The sequence below is a fragment of the Sciurus vulgaris genome, assembly GCF_902686455.1.
Source record: "Sciurus vulgaris genome assembly, chromosome: 3".
Taxonomy (NCBI): domain Eukaryota; kingdom Metazoa; phylum Chordata; class Mammalia; order Rodentia; family Sciuridae; genus Sciurus; species Sciurus vulgaris.
Genome location: NC_136463.1, coordinates 25154920 through 25170823, shown reverse-complemented (window position 1 = coordinate 25170823; position 15904 = coordinate 25154920). Strand labels below are relative to the sequence as shown.

At 55.9% G+C, this 15904-nt stretch overlaps 1 protein-coding gene across 2 annotated transcripts; it reads left to right on the top strand.

The window, feature by feature from the left end:
• The first annotated feature begins 540 nt into the window (after nucleotides 1-540).
• Nucleotides 541-14611, top strand: OSBPL7 (oxysterol binding protein like 7). 2 transcript variants are annotated; one of them, XM_079134726.1, is made up of 23 exons: nucleotides 541-697; nucleotides 2039-2191; nucleotides 2291-2416; nucleotides 2557-2610; nucleotides 3109-3222; nucleotides 3575-3670; nucleotides 3790-3907; nucleotides 4541-4644; nucleotides 4893-4985; nucleotides 5068-5200; nucleotides 5278-5372; nucleotides 5560-5655; nucleotides 6320-6457; nucleotides 7044-7140; nucleotides 8063-8310; nucleotides 8495-8632; nucleotides 11148-11211; nucleotides 11319-11397; nucleotides 12444-12588; nucleotides 12694-12838; nucleotides 12925-13051; nucleotides 13258-13380; nucleotides 13521-14611. In XM_079134726.1, the coding sequence occupies exons 2-23, from the start codon at nucleotides 2117-2119 to the stop codon at nucleotides 13627-13629; spliced, it is 2517 nt and encodes an 838-aa protein (XP_078990852.1). In that variant the 5' UTR covers nucleotides 541-697; nucleotides 2039-2116; the 3' UTR covers nucleotides 13630-14611. The 2 variants fall into 2 exon arrangements, with proteins under 2 accessions (XP_078990852.1, XP_078990851.1); XM_079134725.1 differs by lacking the exons at nucleotides 541-697; nucleotides 2039-2191 and having other exon boundaries at nucleotides 2199-2416.
• Nucleotides 14612-15904: the final 1293 nt, after the last annotated feature.

The following is a 15904-nucleotide window of genomic DNA, read 5'->3' as shown; positions in this document are numbered from 1 at the left end:
CTGACCCAGAGACACAGTGCTCTGGGGTTTTGTCTCATCACAGGGGCACTTCCGGACCCTCTTGGAGCATGTGGTGGGGATTTGCTCCCCATGAGCAGCTTTGATGTGGGGCTGTGAACTGCCCTCTTGCCTTGACTGCTCTGCTGATTATGCTCCTGGCACTATTGTGTTGGGTGGGAGGGGGGCATCCGTCCCTTCCCTGTCAACCCGATACCTTTGCTAGCTCCAAATTTTGCAATCTATTTTCAGATGTAAAATGAGAGGCCAGGGTTAATAAGGAAGTGGCCTTGGGTGCTCCCTTGGGTCAGGGCCACACTAGTCCGAACAAATCCTTTAACACTTCTGGCTTGAAGCCAGCAGTTCCCCAGTCTTCTAATCTGTCTGGAACTGTGCCTAGTGGGGACTGTGCCCCCATTCCCAAACCACGTTGGGCCACTCAGCCCTGAGTCCTCCGGGGAGCAGGGGGGCAGAGCTGAGCGGCCGCCCGGAGCTTGGCGGGAGGAGGCGACGGGGGAGGGGAAGGTGGGGAGATCCGGCTAGAGGGGAGGCTCCGACGTCTCCTTCCTTCCTGGTTCCTGCAGCAGCTGCTGCCACTGCTCAGCTCTGTGAGGAGGGAGCTGGTGACTCGGTCGGAGACAGTGACTCAGAGGCAGAGCGGTACGCGGGCCAAGGAGCACTGGCGTCCATGGACCCTGGGGTAAGGGGGCTGCACTGGCACAAGCTGACACTCCCAAGGAGGGCATCCTCCCACCTGGAGCTGGCGGGTCTGGTCCTCTGGATCCAGGGCTGGGAATGGAGGAAGGCAAGGGGGTACCTGCCTGACTCACCTCGACCCCCTCCTTCCTAATGATAGAGCCAACCCCTCTGCCGGCAAGCAGTGAGGGGCAAGGATCCCAGAGGCCAGGACAAGGGCACAGAGATACCCAAACACTGGAAGAGTTTGGGAACTTTCAATGGCAGAATGCAGGAGTTTCCCCTCTGGTAGCATCTTGCAGCCTGGGCCCTCAGCCCCAACCTTCCGGCCACCCTTACCCTGCCACGTCCCTGTCCCCTCCTGGCCTCAGCTCCTCAGGTGCTTGCTCACTCCACAAGAAGGTCTGAGCTGTTTTCCCAGCCTCAGGACATCCTCGCCCCTCCAGTCCCCTCCCCCATACACACACACACACACACACACACACACACAGCCTCATGCATTATTGATCTCCCGGTGGAGCCAGGATGGCCAGGGCCGGTGCCAAGGGCGCCTGTGGGCACTGCTGCGGGACCTGGGCGGACCTTGGCATGTTCTTGGCCACCTCCTCTGCCGCCCACAGTGTCTTCATCAGCCCAGTGTCCTGCTCTCCCTGGGTGGGCGGTACTCTCAGGAGCCATAGAAAGAGAGTGGTGAAGCTTTGGAGGGGACTGGTGGGAATCCTATGGGCATGTTTTTGGGGAGGAGGCACAAGGGAAAATAGGGGCTATCTCAGGCCTCAGTTTCCCCCAGTAGAAAACAGGAGTCCAAGAACTAGTGGATATGGAGACCGATTGGGGCTTGATGGGTACACTGCAGCATGATGGTGTCAGAGGAGTCCCCACACCATTGCACTGGGGGCGGCGGGGTTTTAGAGAACTAGAGCTCTTGCCTGTCTAGTCTTTGAGTCCCTCTGTCTCTTCTTAGAGCCTCTTCCTTCACTTCCCTGCTTCACCTCTGATCCCCATCCTGCAGGGAATCCTGCCAAGAAAACAGGATTTCCGGGAGCCCCAGAAAATCCCAGCTATGTGCCCAAGCTGGGATTGGGCACACTTCTCAAGGTTTTCTCCTGGCACCAACCTGTCTGTGGTGCACAGTTCACCTCTCTGAGTAGCAGCCATAGCAGGAGGGTGTAGGCAGGGGGACCCGCTCAGGGTGGCATAAGGACAGATGCAGGGTGTGGGGAGAAACATGGCAGGTGAGCGAGGATGTGTTGGTGAGCTGTTATCCCCAGAGGACACAGGAGGGATTAGAGGTGGGAAGGTGATAGCAGGGACCACGCTAATGGGGTCTCTCCCTTGTTTCAAGGGCCCCTCAGTTTCAGGTGACATTCTTCCCCTTTGACCTGCTCTACATCCTCAGCAAGGAGTGACTTCTCCCTCCTCCATGGACTTCCAAGAGAGGGATACCCCCTCCCTGGCCGAGAGCACTCAGTCCTCGAAGCCTAGCAGCACACAGCAGGTCTGAGGGGCAGCAGCAATGGGCGGGCCCAGCTTGGGCCTGAGGGGCAGAGACCATGCAGTGGGCTCAGTAGCTTCCTCCCTCTGCCCTGGACTGCAGGCCTCTGAGCTGTGGGAGGTGGTGGAGGAGCCTCGGGGCAGGCTGGGAGCAGAAGGTGTCAAGCCTGAGAGGCAAGAAGGTCACCTGCTTAAGAAGAGAAAGTGGCCTCTGAAAGGCTGGCACAAGGTAGGGTGGGCAGGGCAGGGGGAGGCTGCCGGGCTGCCCAGCCTTTTGCATGTGGAGGAGAAAAGCCTATGTGTGTTTGCTCTTCTCTGTCCCCTGTCCTCTGGGCCATGTGGTCTTATTCCTCCTGGGCGACTTCACAGAGGTACTTTGTGCTTGAGGATGGGATCCTCCACTATGCGACCACCCAGCAAGACGTGAGTCAGGGCCCTGGCTTGGGTGGTGGGAGGAGTCTGCCCCAGGATGCCCTGAGCAGGCAGTGGGTATCTGGAATCACCCAGAGCAGGGTTCAAGTCCCAGGTACACAATATGCTGAGTGTGCAGCCTCTGGAAAGTTCCAGTTGGCTCTCTGTATCCTTGGTTTTGCATTCTCCAATTCAACCAATTGTGGATCAAAATACATGTACTTTTTTTTCTCTATCCACATTTTTTTATTGGTGTGTGGGGGTATCCTTCTTCCTCCAGATAGATTCCCAGGGTTGGGAGTGTTTGTCCTTGCTCTGTGGCTTCCTAAATCAGAATGAGGCTGGATATACACAGGACCTGATTGGCAAGTCGCTCTGATTAGTGTGCCTTGGACTTGAGGGTGAACTGCTACTTGACTCTTGCGCCTAGAGTAGTATCAGGGAGATGGTGGCTCTGTGGTCAGAGACACTAAAACCAGTCCTCTGTCCCTGACCAACCTTCTACACCAGATCACCAAGGGGAAGCTCCATGGCTCCATTGATGTCCGGCTATCAGTCATGTCCATCAACAAAAAGGCCCAGCGCATTGACCTTGACACTGAGGACAACATCTACCATCTCAAGGTGACATCCCCAGGAACCAGGGAGTATTATGGCCTTCTGCCTAGCAGAGGCACTGGGCACAGAGGCATAGGGACTCAGAGTCTGTGGAGCTCAAGAACTTTTCCTGAGTTTGACAAGAGGAAAGTTGCCATTGTATCGAACAGCAGAACACCCCTGTTGGTTGTTACGTGAACAGGTGTGGGGCTAAGAGCTCAGACTGGGGATTGTGCTCTACCTGCCTGCAAAGGGGCTTTGCACTAACGGGGCACTATAGGGACAGCCCCTACTTGCCTGGGACCAGAGTCCTGACTTGTAGCTCCTGGCAAGTAGCCCTCCCTTCAGACATCCTCCCCCATCTCCATCACTTCTGCAGATCAAATCCCAGGATCTGTTCCAAAGCTGGGTGGCCCAGCTGCGTGCCCACCGCCTGGCCCAGCACCTGGACATGGCCAGCACTACTCATCGGAAGGTATGATAGGCCACAGGGTGGATGCAGGTGCTGTGATGGTTCAGGGATGGTGGCTCTCTGGAACTGTGAAGCCCACAAAGGTGGGCACCATCCTTCCTGACCCTTGGTTCACCCCACAGGCTCCTGGCACCCAGCTTCTGACTACAGGTAGCACCTCAGCTCTACCTGGAGTTGGACCTCAGGAAAAAGTGTCTTCCTGGCTGAGGGACAGTGACGGGCTAGACCGCTGCTCTCATGGTGAGGGATCCCTCTCACAGTGCCTCCATGGTGGGACCCAAGCTGTCGGGTCTGGGTGGTATCAGCAGAAGGGGAAAATGTTACCTCCATCTCTGCCCCAGGGAGCCCCAGTCTGATGGGGAGACAGCCTCCGCCTCCAAGGTGATCAAGTCTCCTTGGACTTGCCTGGAGGAGCCCGTCTTACAGAGGATGGCAGGGCTTTTGCCCTAGGCCCATAGGCAGACATGGATGTGTGACCAGGACACACATCCTGACAAGGAGGACAGTGAATACCAGTGCAAGGAAGGTTCCTGAGGAGCAGTGCCAGGGCAGGGGTGTCCTCTAGAATTGGGTTCCTGCAGTAGGAAGGTATGGTGTTGGCCTGGAGAGGGAAGTGGGCACCAAGTGGGGAGAGCGGGCAAGGTTGTGGGGCTCATGTGTGGCTAGGGGAGCTGAGGGGTGGTCTGCAGACAGGTGGAAACCAGAGAGGCCACACCAGGAGTCTGGGAGTGCTTTGAGCTGATGAGCAGGGGAGGGTAGTAGTGTCAGGGCCACCATGGTTGCTGGTGACATCTTTGGAGGAGAAAGGAAGCTGAGGGACAGACAGGGGCTCTGGCTGGCATTGGAGCAATGTCCTCCTTTATTCTCTGTCAGCGCTCTCTGAGTGTCAGGGGAAGCTCCAGGAGTTACACAGGCTCCTGCAGAGCCTGGAGTCCCTGCACCGAATCCCTTCTGCCCCTGTGATTCCCACACACCAGGTAAGGGTCAGGGGTGGAGACAGGGGCTTCACCCCCTCACACCCCTGGGTCGGGCCTCCCTTCTCTCATCTCTGCAGTTTCCTGGAGGGCCACTCTTCCCCTGCCCTTGCCTCTTCCTCTGTCCCTTCCCTGGGGATCTGCACCACGCTGCCTAGGATGGCCCGCCCCTTCTCTGTGGTGTCCGCCTCTCCCCAGCTGCCCTCTTTCCCCACCCTGTGAGTGAGGCCTCTCCCACCTCAACTTGCTAGGCTTCAGTGACAACTGAGAGACCCAAGAAAGGGAAACGGACCAGCCGCATGTGGTGCACACAAAGCTTTGCCAAGGACGACACCATTGGACGGGTGAGGTGGCATGCGGCCCCCGTTGCAGGGGCAGGATCCCCTGGAGGGGGCTGTCCGTCTACTCCCTCCCTTTCACCTGCAGGTTGGTCGTCTCCATGGTTCTGTTCCCAACCTGTCTCGCTACCTGGAGTCTCGGGACTCCTCAGGCTCCCGTGGGCTGCCACCCCCAGACTATGCCCACCTGCAGCGCAGTTTCTGGGCCCTGGCCCAGAAGGGTGAGTGCATTCTAGGGGGTGGTGAGGAGCAGGAGGCAGAGGGCGAGGGGTCTGATGGCCTGCCCTGCCCCCAACAGTGCACAGTTCCCTCAGCAGTGTCCTGGCTGCCCTCACCACCGAACGGGACCGACTGAGGGACCTGCACCAGGGTTCAGAGCTGTCAAGGATGGGGGTGAGCCTTGGGGACAGGGCAGCTGGTCAGGGGCAGGGCTTGAGGCTGAGGACTCCAGGCCTCCAGTCCGACAGCAGGTCTGCACAGGGGCTTGGGGGTTGGCAGAGGCCTTCCCGGCAGAGAGGAGGGTGGCAGGGCTGGGAAGACTTTCTCCTCCCTCACCCTGTCCCCTCGCCCTCTTCCTCAGGTCTCTGAGGCCCCAGCTGGACAGAGGCGCCTCCACTCACTGTCCATCTCCTCAGACACCACTGCAGATTCCTTCAGTTCCCTCAACCCTGAGGAGGTGAGGAGCCAGGGTGGGCTTCAGGGCCATCTCCCCTGCACCTTCCTCACTAGCAGGCGTGAAGGCCCAGGGCGGTGGGCAAGGTTGGTTTTCAGTCTGAAAACAAAGCCCAGAAATCCACACAATGTGGACACAACGACCTCTTGACCCATCCTTAACAGACGTAGTGTGTTTTGCTTTTAATTCAGAGTCCATAAGGTGATGGCTCTTACCTATCTGATGACAAAACTGAAACCCAAAAGATCTAATTGGTGGGTCCAGGTGCCTACAATTATGGCCAGACTGAAAGGGACTGTGGGACTGGGCTCTGTGGGTCTGAATCTGGCTCCACTGCATGCCAGCTTTGTGGCCTGAACCTCACTATCCTAATCTGCAAAGTGGGGGTAAAAATTGCACCTCTCCTTGGGTTGGGTGTCAGGATTGAATACAGGAAGAGGACTTGCAGCAGAGCTCAGAGTCAATGCCAAGAAAGTGCATGCAGTTACTCTGGGACCCCGGCCACCTCCTCCCAGGCATCCTGCACACTCCCCTCTGCCTCTCCTGCTCTGCAGATGGCAGACTCGGTGGATGTCCCCTTGGTGCTTCCCTCTCAAGGGAATTGTCCGGCAAGGGTGAGCCTTGCCTGGCTTTCCACCATGGCCTGATGCTCACTTGGCTTCCACAGCAAGAAGCTCTGTACATGAAGGGGCGAGAGCTGACCCCCCAACTGTCCCAGAGTAGTGTCCTCTCCCTTGCTGATTCCCACACGGAGTTCTTCGATGCCTGTGAAGTTCTCCTTTCTGCCAGCTCTTCAGAGAATGAGGTGAGGGAGGTGGAAGGCTGGCAGTGAGAGGGAAGGGACATTGGGAATGTGAGTCCAGAGAGACTAGGATCTAGATGTCTGAGTCCTATCTCACCACCTTGGCTGCTATCTCTGGGAACATCTCCTTATCTATTGGGCTTGTGTGGCTTTGCCCACACAAGAAATCTCTGCTGGAACTCATCTCCCAGTTTGGCATGTTTTATCCCCTTGGGGTCCTCTGGCACTGCTGCCTCACTTCCCACCCTAGTCATCTTCCTATGACCCTATTTCAGCTTCAACACCCCCTTGACTCCATCTCCTCACATCCTGAATCCTAGCAGTCCCCAGCATCCCTTCTCTTCTGCCAGGTTCCTTAGTTCTCCCACCCTTGACAGTGGTAGGGCCAGGCTCTGTCCCTTCTAAGGCAGCTGGGCACAGTCCACAGTGCCAGTCCTCTTGAGGCAATGTCCTAGGGCTCAGAACCCCCAACCCCCAATACTTTCTCTTCCCCTTCCCATCAGAGCACTAGCTGGGCAGATTCTTGCCAGGCCCTGGGCACTGCCTGGAGTGACCCAGTCTGTCTAGCCTGTCATCTGTTCTGACCCAGGGCTCTGAGGAAGAAGAGGAGTCATGTACCAGTGAGATCACCACCAGCCTGTCTGAGGAGGTGCTGGACCTCAGGGGAGCTGAGCGCTGTCAGAGAGGTGCCAGACGGGCCTGTGGATGTGGGGTGTGGATGGGTAGAGAAATTGCATTTGCCTGTGGCCCTAGGATTCATGCAGATCAGTCCCTTGTGGTGACTGGTGGGCTAATAGTTTTGGGTGCTGACCCCAGCATGACCCCAGAGCTGAGGAAGACTAAGCCACAAGCTGGAAAATATTCCAGAAGCAGCTCTGGGTGGTGGACCATGCTCAGATTTGATGCTGGCCTCTGTTCCTGTGGACTGGGAAGGTTCACAAACAGGACCTGACAGCAAGCAGAAGGTCCCACTTTGCCACTTTTGTTTGTTTGATACCAGGAATTGAACCTAGGTGCTCTTAACCACTGAGCCACATTCCCAGCCATTTTTATTTCTTATTTTGAGACAGGGTCTTGCTAAGTTGGTTAGGTCATTGCTAAATTGCTGAACTTGCAATCCGCCTGCCTCAGCCTACTGAGTTGCGGGATTACATGTGTGAGCCACCATGCCTGGCCTGGCCCACTTTCCCACTTATTAGTGTGCTTTTCGGCCTATCATTTTGCTTCTTGGAGTCCACTTCCTCTCCTATAAAAGGTGCTGAATAGTCTGCACCTGTGCATTTGCTTCTGTGTTTATAAAGGGGTGTGTGTGTGTAACTTGGGCATGGTTTCTGGGACACAGTGTCTGGTAGTCAGGAATTGTCCCCCTAGGTGGTTTGAAGCCCTGCTTCCCGCCTGAATCCCTGGGAGTTTGCCAACAGTTAGATCCCGGTCACCCTGCCCACAGTGGGTGGAGACCTGGGCCTGGGAACCGAGCATATCTACAAGCTGGCAACTCTCCCCAGGGTTGGGAGGCATCCTATGTGGACTGGTGGACTGGCCTGTGAGCCCGTGTGTCTGGGATACTAGTACCTAGAGGGAGAGTGACTTGGCTGGGATGGGCCCCAGGAGGGTGTGTTCCAGCGAGAGCTGCAGGGCCCCCCCGCCGCCGCTGCCTGCCAGCCGCCAGTGGGCCCGGGGCTGACGTGAGCCTGTGGAACATCCTGCGCAACAACATCGGCAAAGACCTGTCCAAGGTGTCGATGCCCGTGCAGCTCAACGAGCCGCTCAACACGCTGCAGCGGCTCTGTGAGGAGCTGGAGTACAGCAGCCTCCTGGACCAGGCCAGCCGCATGGCTGACCCCTGCGAGCGCATGGTACCTGCCCCAGGGCCACCTCTTCCTCCCCGGAGGCCCTGTCTCCCAGAAATCCCGGATGGGCTGATCCTTGCTGCTGAAGTTCCGTGTCAAGACCCCAGACTTTTCTTGGGGTGGGGTGTCCCCTTCCTGGGCTCTTCTTTGAGTCCCCAACCCCAGCGACACGCCCCCTGCTTTCCTGCAGGTGTATATCGCGGCCTTCGCCGTCTCTGCCTACTCTTCCACGTACCACCGAGCAGGCTGCAAGCCCTTCAACCCTGTACTGGGCGAGACCTACGAATGTGAGCGGCCTGACAGGGGCTTCCGCTTCATCAGCGAGCAGGTGTGGGCCCCAGGGTGAGGGGGCCACCTCCAGGAGCTAGGCAGGGGAAGGCCTTCGCTTCAGGGTCCAGAAGCGGGGTCCAGTAGGACCAGGACATGGAGTGGAACACGGGGCAGGGTTCCTGTGCCAGGCAGGTGGAGGGTTCTATTCTAAGGAGCTCCCAGCTACAAGTGGGAGGTGGACCTGAAACGGGTGTAGAGGGGGATTCTGCAAGCCAGACCTGGGAAGGCATACCCGGGGCGATCTTGAGCTTGGTCTTGAAGGATGAGTACCAGTAGGGTGGGGGTGGGGGTTGTGGGAAACTGGAATGTTCCAGACAGTGTGAAGGAATAGGTGGAGCATGTTCAGGGAAGGTTAAGGACTGGAAGACTAGATAGGCCAGATCCTGAGGGGCCCTGTTGGTGGAAATAAGGAGAGATTTGGCTTTTCATTTGTTTTGAATCCTGAAGGCAGTGGGAGCCATGGAGGACTGAAGCAGTAAAGCGACTGCTCAGAGCTGCTTTTTGTAAAAAACACTCAGTGATCTATGCTGGTTGATTGAGGCCATTAGGAGGCCATTAAAGTCATCTTGGTAGAGCTAATGATGGCCTGCACTTGGGCTGTGGCATATTAAATTCAAAAACTATTTATGTGCTGCTCTTGACAGGACTCAATGGTCAGGATATTCTTATGTGTAGGGGATGGGGACGTGGCCCAAGAGAGGGGGAAGGCCTAGGTGTCCTCATCTCTGGGGGATTCAGTGGGCACTGGAGGTGCCAGTTAGTGTATGAGGAGCAAACAGTTCAGGAGATACATTGCCCACGTGGGCTGGGCTTCCACAAGAGATGTCCAGTAGAACTGGTCAGTGGGCCAGGAGCTCCTCAGAGAGTGCTGGGTAGAGCTAGCAGATTGGGGAGTCACCGGCTTAGAGGGTGGGAGAAGTCCCAGACTCTCCATGGTATGTCTGGGCAGGAGGGTGGGTGGCTCATGGGACCTACGTGGGGTACCCTTGTGAATGAAGGAGGTTTTAGAGAAAGAATAGGGCAGTGACTGAATTACAGAGGGTATGAAGTGGAGGTCTAAAAAACAGTAGAGAAAAATACAGGCTGTTTCCAAAAAATGTTACCATGAGGGAAAGAGGAGAGAAAGAGAGGCCACTAGAGGGGAGATGAAGGGTTGAGGCAATTTGCTTGTTCGTTTAGATTTTAAGGATTTTTAAATAGGTGGTGAGTGCCAGGCATGGTGGCACACGCCTGTAGTCCCAGCGGCTGGGGAGCCTGTGGCAGGAGGATTGCAAGTTCAAAGCCAGCCTCAGCAACTTAGTGAGGCCCTATTTCAAAATAAAAAGGGTCAAGGGTGTGGCTCAGTGGTTAAACACCCTTGGGTCCCATCCCTAGTACCAAAGAAATTAAAAAAAAAAAAAAAAAGTGGTGGCGAATATTTTACACAGTACAATAGAAAACAATGTCCCTTCCAAGGGACATCTGCCACTAATCTTCCCAGACATGTTTTATACAGGTACGAGCAGAGGTGTGCAGGTCTAGAAAGGGAAGGCTTACTATTTTTTAAGATAGGAGAAACAGGACATTCTTTCTGTTCAAAGAGAAAAAGAAACGTAGAGGGAAGGACCAAAGGTGCAGAGGAGGAGCTGGGTGGGCAGGAGAGCCCCGTGGAGGAAGGGCCTGGGCGGGGCTGGGTGGGAGCCCTCGGCTTGCGAGTGAGAGTTGCCTTCTTCAGCTCAGTTCTTCCTCTGACTGTGGGGGTGAAAGTGTTTGAAGGGGCTGACTTTGGTCTGGGCCCTCGGGGGAGTGCTGGGGGATGCCGGGCAGAGGTAGAACCACTGAATTCTGAACCTCCCACTGTGCGTTGTGTGTTGCCGGTGAGGTCAGAGGACACTGTGCTGGCATTTCTGGCAAGTGCTCGGAGCAAGAGATGGTGCAGGGATGGGTAGGAGGAAGGGAAGCAGTATAGGGTTGACAGACCAAGAGAGAGCAGAGCACTTGGGGACATGAAAGTCTTGGCTGGAGCCATGGGTGACAGCGACTGGGTAGAGAGGTGAGGAGGGCGACTGTGGGGTATTGGAGTTTAAGGTCCCAGATGTGGAGCCATTTCAAGTGAGGACAAGGCAGGTGTGTCCAAAGGTGTAGGGTGGAAGGACAGGGTCTGCCCAGTGTCCAGGGGAGGGGGTGATGAGGACAGAGGGTTCTCTGGGGAGGGCTGCCCTCAGACCGGGGTGGAGGTCCTACCTGGCATGGTCGGGGGAAATGATTCCTCAGGAGCACCCTAGAAAGGGTGGCCAGAGAGACCCAAAAGCAGCGAGTGAGTGAGGAGGGAAAACAAAGGGGTTTCGTGGGGAGAAGAAGATATGGACTTGGTGGCAGCCAAGGACGATGGGGACAAAGAGACCCGGAACTAATTGATCTTCTAGTTCACAGGGAAACGGGGTGGGGGCAAGGGACTTTGAGGGGCCCCGATGTCAGGCACAGACCCCAAGCTCCTCAGGGACAGCCTCAAGGGAACTTCTTTGCTCATCAAGGTCTCCCACCACCCCCCCATCTCGGCTTGCCATGCAGAGTCAGAGAACTTCGTCTTCTGGCAAGGTGAGGGGTGGGTGCAGGTGGACTGGGGAAGGGAAGCCAGGGAGGGTCCGCAACACTCTCTGACCTTGTCTCTACTGTCCCCTCTCCCTCCCCCAATCCAACTGCAGACATGAAGTGGAAGAACAAGTTCTGGGGCAAATCCCTGGAGATTGTGCCTGTGGGGACAGTCAATGTCAGCCTGCCCAGGTGAGTACGGGAACTCTCAGCAGCTGGTGTCCTCCGGACTGGGGATGGGCATGGGGCGGGCATTCAGGACAGGAGGGAAGGTCGGCCTGAAGCTGCTGCTGCTGGTGCAGTGTGTGCACGTTCTCACCTCTACGTGCAACACCTGCAATAAAGGGAGAAATGGAAGAAGCCTTGGGGCATTGAGGCTGGGAGGGCTCATCTGGGTCATCTGGCTCAGTGCCTTTCACAATTTTTTATTTTTTAATTTTTTATTTTTTTAGTTATCAATGAATCTTTTTTTATTTTATTTATTTACATGTGGTGCTGAGGCTTAAATCCAGTGCCTCACACATGCTAGGCAAGCGCTCTACCACTGAGCCACAACCCCAGTCCCCTTTCACAATTTTTTTGACCTTGACATAGAGATAAATGCATTGAGACTTCAAGCCAGTAAGTGCATGTACACACACACAGAAACCTAAAGGGATGTCCAGACTGATGGGTCACAAACCACATTGGAGCCAGGTGTAGTGGTGCACACCTATAATCCCAGCAGCTCGGGAGGCTGAGGCAGGAGGATCACTAGTTCAAAGCCAGTCTCAGCAACTTAGTGAGACCCTAAACAACTCAGTATGACCCTGTCTCTAAATGAGATATAAAGGGATGGGTTAAGTGTCCCTGGAATCAGTCCCCCGTACCAAAAAACAAACAATAACAAACACCCCCACACACTTTTGGAAAACCCTCATTTAGCTCATTTTACAGGTGGGGTACTGAAGCCAGAAAAGAAAGGGGACTTATTCAGAGTAACAGGGAACCTGTCCATATTTTTATCTGCATTACTTAGGCACTGAGGAACTTTGTAAAGGAAAAAAGTTCACCAAAAGCATTCTGTGAAGGTGACTTTGCTTTATAGATAAGTCATCTCACTCCAGTGCTGGCACTAGCACCCTGGGATTTCCTCCATGGACCCAGGTGACCTGCTTCAGAGAGACAGCTACCCTCCTGCTTCTGGCCACTTGTTCCCCATGGCCAGCCACTCCCCTCCCATGCCCTGTCTCTCTCAGGTTTGGGGACCACTTCGAGTGGAACAAGGTGACGTCCTGCATTCACAACATCCTCAGTGGCCAGCGCTGGATTGAGCACTATGGGGAGGTGCTTATCCGGAACACGCAGGACAGCTCCTGCCACTGCAAGATCACCTTCTGCAAGGTAGACATGTCACCCGACCCTCCCATCCACCCCCAGCAGCCTCTTTCTTGGTCACCCTGGGTAAGGTAGGGGAGGCCCCTCATCACCCCGCCCTCTCCACTTCAGGCCAAGTACTGGAGTTCCAACGTCCATGAGGTGCAGGGTGCCGTGCTCAGCAGGAGTGGCCGTGTCCTCCACCGACTGTTTGGAAAGTGGCACGAGGGGCTGTACCGGGGTCCCCCCCCAGGTGGTCAGTGCATCTGGAAACCCAGTAAGCAGGAGGGTCAGGGAGGGCTGGGCAGGACTGGGGACAGCTGTGGCACAGTCCACTTGCCCAGCCCCTTGCCTCCCCTTCAGACTCAATGCCCCCAGACCATGAGCGAAACTTCGGCTTCACTCAGTTTGCCCTGGAGCTGAATGAACTGACGGCAGAACTGAAACGGACGCTGCCTTCCACCGACACGCGGCTCCGGCCCGACCAGAGGTCAGTGCCAGTCAGGATGGCCCTGGAGCTGGGGCCCACTTCCCACTGGTAGGGCCTTGGCAGAGCTCAGAGCTGGCGCTTCAGAGTTGCCTCAGGGAAATGAGGCCTGATTGGGGAAGAGAGCCCAGAGCTGGGCAGGAGACAGAGGCCTGGGCTTTGGGGCTCCCTGAGGGGGCAGCTCCACTTACAGCAATCTGGGTCATTAGGTACCTGGAGGAGGGGAACATACAGGCTGCAGAGGCCCAGAAGAGAAGGATCGAGCAGCTACAGCGAGACAGGCGAAGAGTGATGGAGGAGAACAACATTGTCCACCAGGCCCGCTTCTTCAGGTGCCTCGCCCTGCCCTCTGCCCTGGGTCTCTGCAGCCCCTTCCTGCTCAGAGGGGTCAACCTTGGGATGCAGCGCCTCAGGGCCCAGCCTTTGTTCTGCTGGTCCCCTGCTCACACTATGGCCCTCTCCCCCCTGGCAGGCGGCAGACGGACAGCAGCGGCAAGGAGTGGTGGGTGACCAACAACACGTACTGGAGGCTGCGCGCTGAGCCGGGCTACGGGAACCTGGATGGGGCTGTGCTATGGTAGCCCTGGCCCTGGGGGCAGGAGGCCCTGGTCCTCACTCCTGCCCCCACTTCTACCACGGACACATGGGTGAGGCCAGGCTGCCCCTCACTGCCCTTGAGACCAAAGGGGAAGCCCTGGCTCTGGCCCTGTCCCTCTGCTGGCCAGAGGGCTGCAACTCAGCACACGCCCCGCCCCTCTGTTGGGGTGAGAAGCAGAACCCATGCTTCCTCAGTCTTGTTGCCTCAACAACCGGCATGTGCGACCCTTCTTGCTCTGTCATCCCCTTCTTGTCCCCCTTGGGGTACTTGGAGGAGACTCCAGGCTCCCAGGAACTGCTCCCCATTTCAGTGCCTTCCTAGGACACAGGGGACCCCTCAATGCTCCCCAGGCTTTCTGTGCCCAGGGCACTAGCCCTGGCTGCAAAGTTCAAGTGAAGGAGAGGAGATGGCTCTTTCTTCCACCTGCCCTATCTCCAGCATCTTCCCCCTTGCCCTGGAGAAAGTCCAGCAGGGTATCCTCCAGCTTCCTTGGCTGGTCCCTGGCCATCCTATCCTCCTGCATCCTCTCCTTCCAAACTGCAAAGCGCCTGCAGCTTCCAGCTCCTTGGCCCCCGATCCTCAAGGTTCCCTTCAGTCTTGGCTCAGCAGATGCCCCAAAGCTGGATGAGTCCTCTCCAGAGGTGGGTGGGCGAGGGGTGGGGGGCAGCCTGAGGTGCCTGGCCTCAGACCCACGAGGAGGGATTGAGCAGGAGTGAGTGTAAATTTGCGTAGGAGTGTGTGTGTGTGTATGTGTGTGTTTGTGTGCACATGCGCACACATGTGTGCATGTACGTACTGTGTCCTGCTTGCCGGCAAGCAGGAGTCCTTAATGTAGTCCGGACGTCCTCCCCGCTGGGTGTCCACCACTGTTGCTGCTCATTTTCTTGTCTCTGAGTCAGGTGAAGTGCTATGACATTCCAAGCTCCAATAAAGACTGTCCCAGACTTTGGCCTGTGACCATTCATTGAAAAACATGTGTCCAAGGGCCACAGAAGGCCACTGCAGGAGGTTGAATTGTGTCCTCCCAAAAAGATATTTTCCTGGTTCCTGGTCCCTGGGAATGTGACCTTATTTGGAAACTGGGTCTTTGCAGATGTAAAGTTAAAATGAGGTCACATGGGATTAGGGTGGGCCTCCATGCAATGACTGGTGTCCTTATAAGAGGAGGGGAAGTTGGGAACACAGATACACAGAGGGAAGAGGACCATGGAAACAGGTCGCGTAGCATGGCTGTGTGGTCAGGTAGGCACAGACTGGAGTGAGGCATCCACAAACCAAGCAGTACCCAGGAGGCGGTGTGAACAGACGCTGAGGAAAGAGCCCTGCTCTGAGCTTTCTAGAAGAAACCAAGGCTAACACCAGCTTTGGGACCTCTGACTCAACTATGAAAGAACAAAATTTCTGTTGTTTTACGCCAGCCACCATGTGGAACTTTGTTAAGGCAGCTCTCACTTCCCGTCACTTCTACCTCCAGTGTCTCTCTGTCCTGGCCTTCTCTGTGCACTTGGCTTAGGCAGGGCCATAATGTCACTTGTCTGGACTATTCCAGTCATTTCCATCCTAATGCTGGCTCTCACAGTGGGATTTCAAAAGAGAAAATGTGACTCTTCATTGCTGATTTAAATACCATGGTCGCTGTCTAGGTCCTGGAGGAAAAATCTAAATCTTCAACCAGGTAGAAAACTATATGGTCCTTGTCCCCTAGTGTAGGGCATTCTCCATAGGGTCTGTGTCCATCCTCACCCCAAGACTGGTGAGCATTCAGGAAGGGAGGGGAGGGAGGACAGCAAGCTAAAGGCCCCTACCACTGAAGTCCACTCGGGCATCATTCAAAGGCATGAGCTCTGGGTCTGAAGCCCTTACCTTTCTATTTAACCACTTCGATTTATCATCAGGCTTCTTTGGGGGTCCTAAAGGAGAAAGTCTGTGAAGCAGCCTGGGCTCCACGCTTCTCTCTGGGCCCCTCACCCTGCCCCACCTCTGCCTCACCCCACTATAGCAGCATCTCCCAGTCCCTGCTCTGGTTGGTGTGTCTCCCCCACCCAAAGTCATGCTTTCTCTGGAAGGCACAAAGAGGGCCTCTGCACTCCAGCAACTCTTCCAATCTTGGTCATTTCCTTTTCCCTCTCCCCCAGCCAGAGCAGAGCCCCCACACCACATGTCCAGATTAGTTATAAAAAGTATGAAAGTTATGGTGAAGCTGGGTGCAGCGGGACAGGCCTGTAACCCAGTGACTCAGGAGGCCCAGGCAGGAGGAT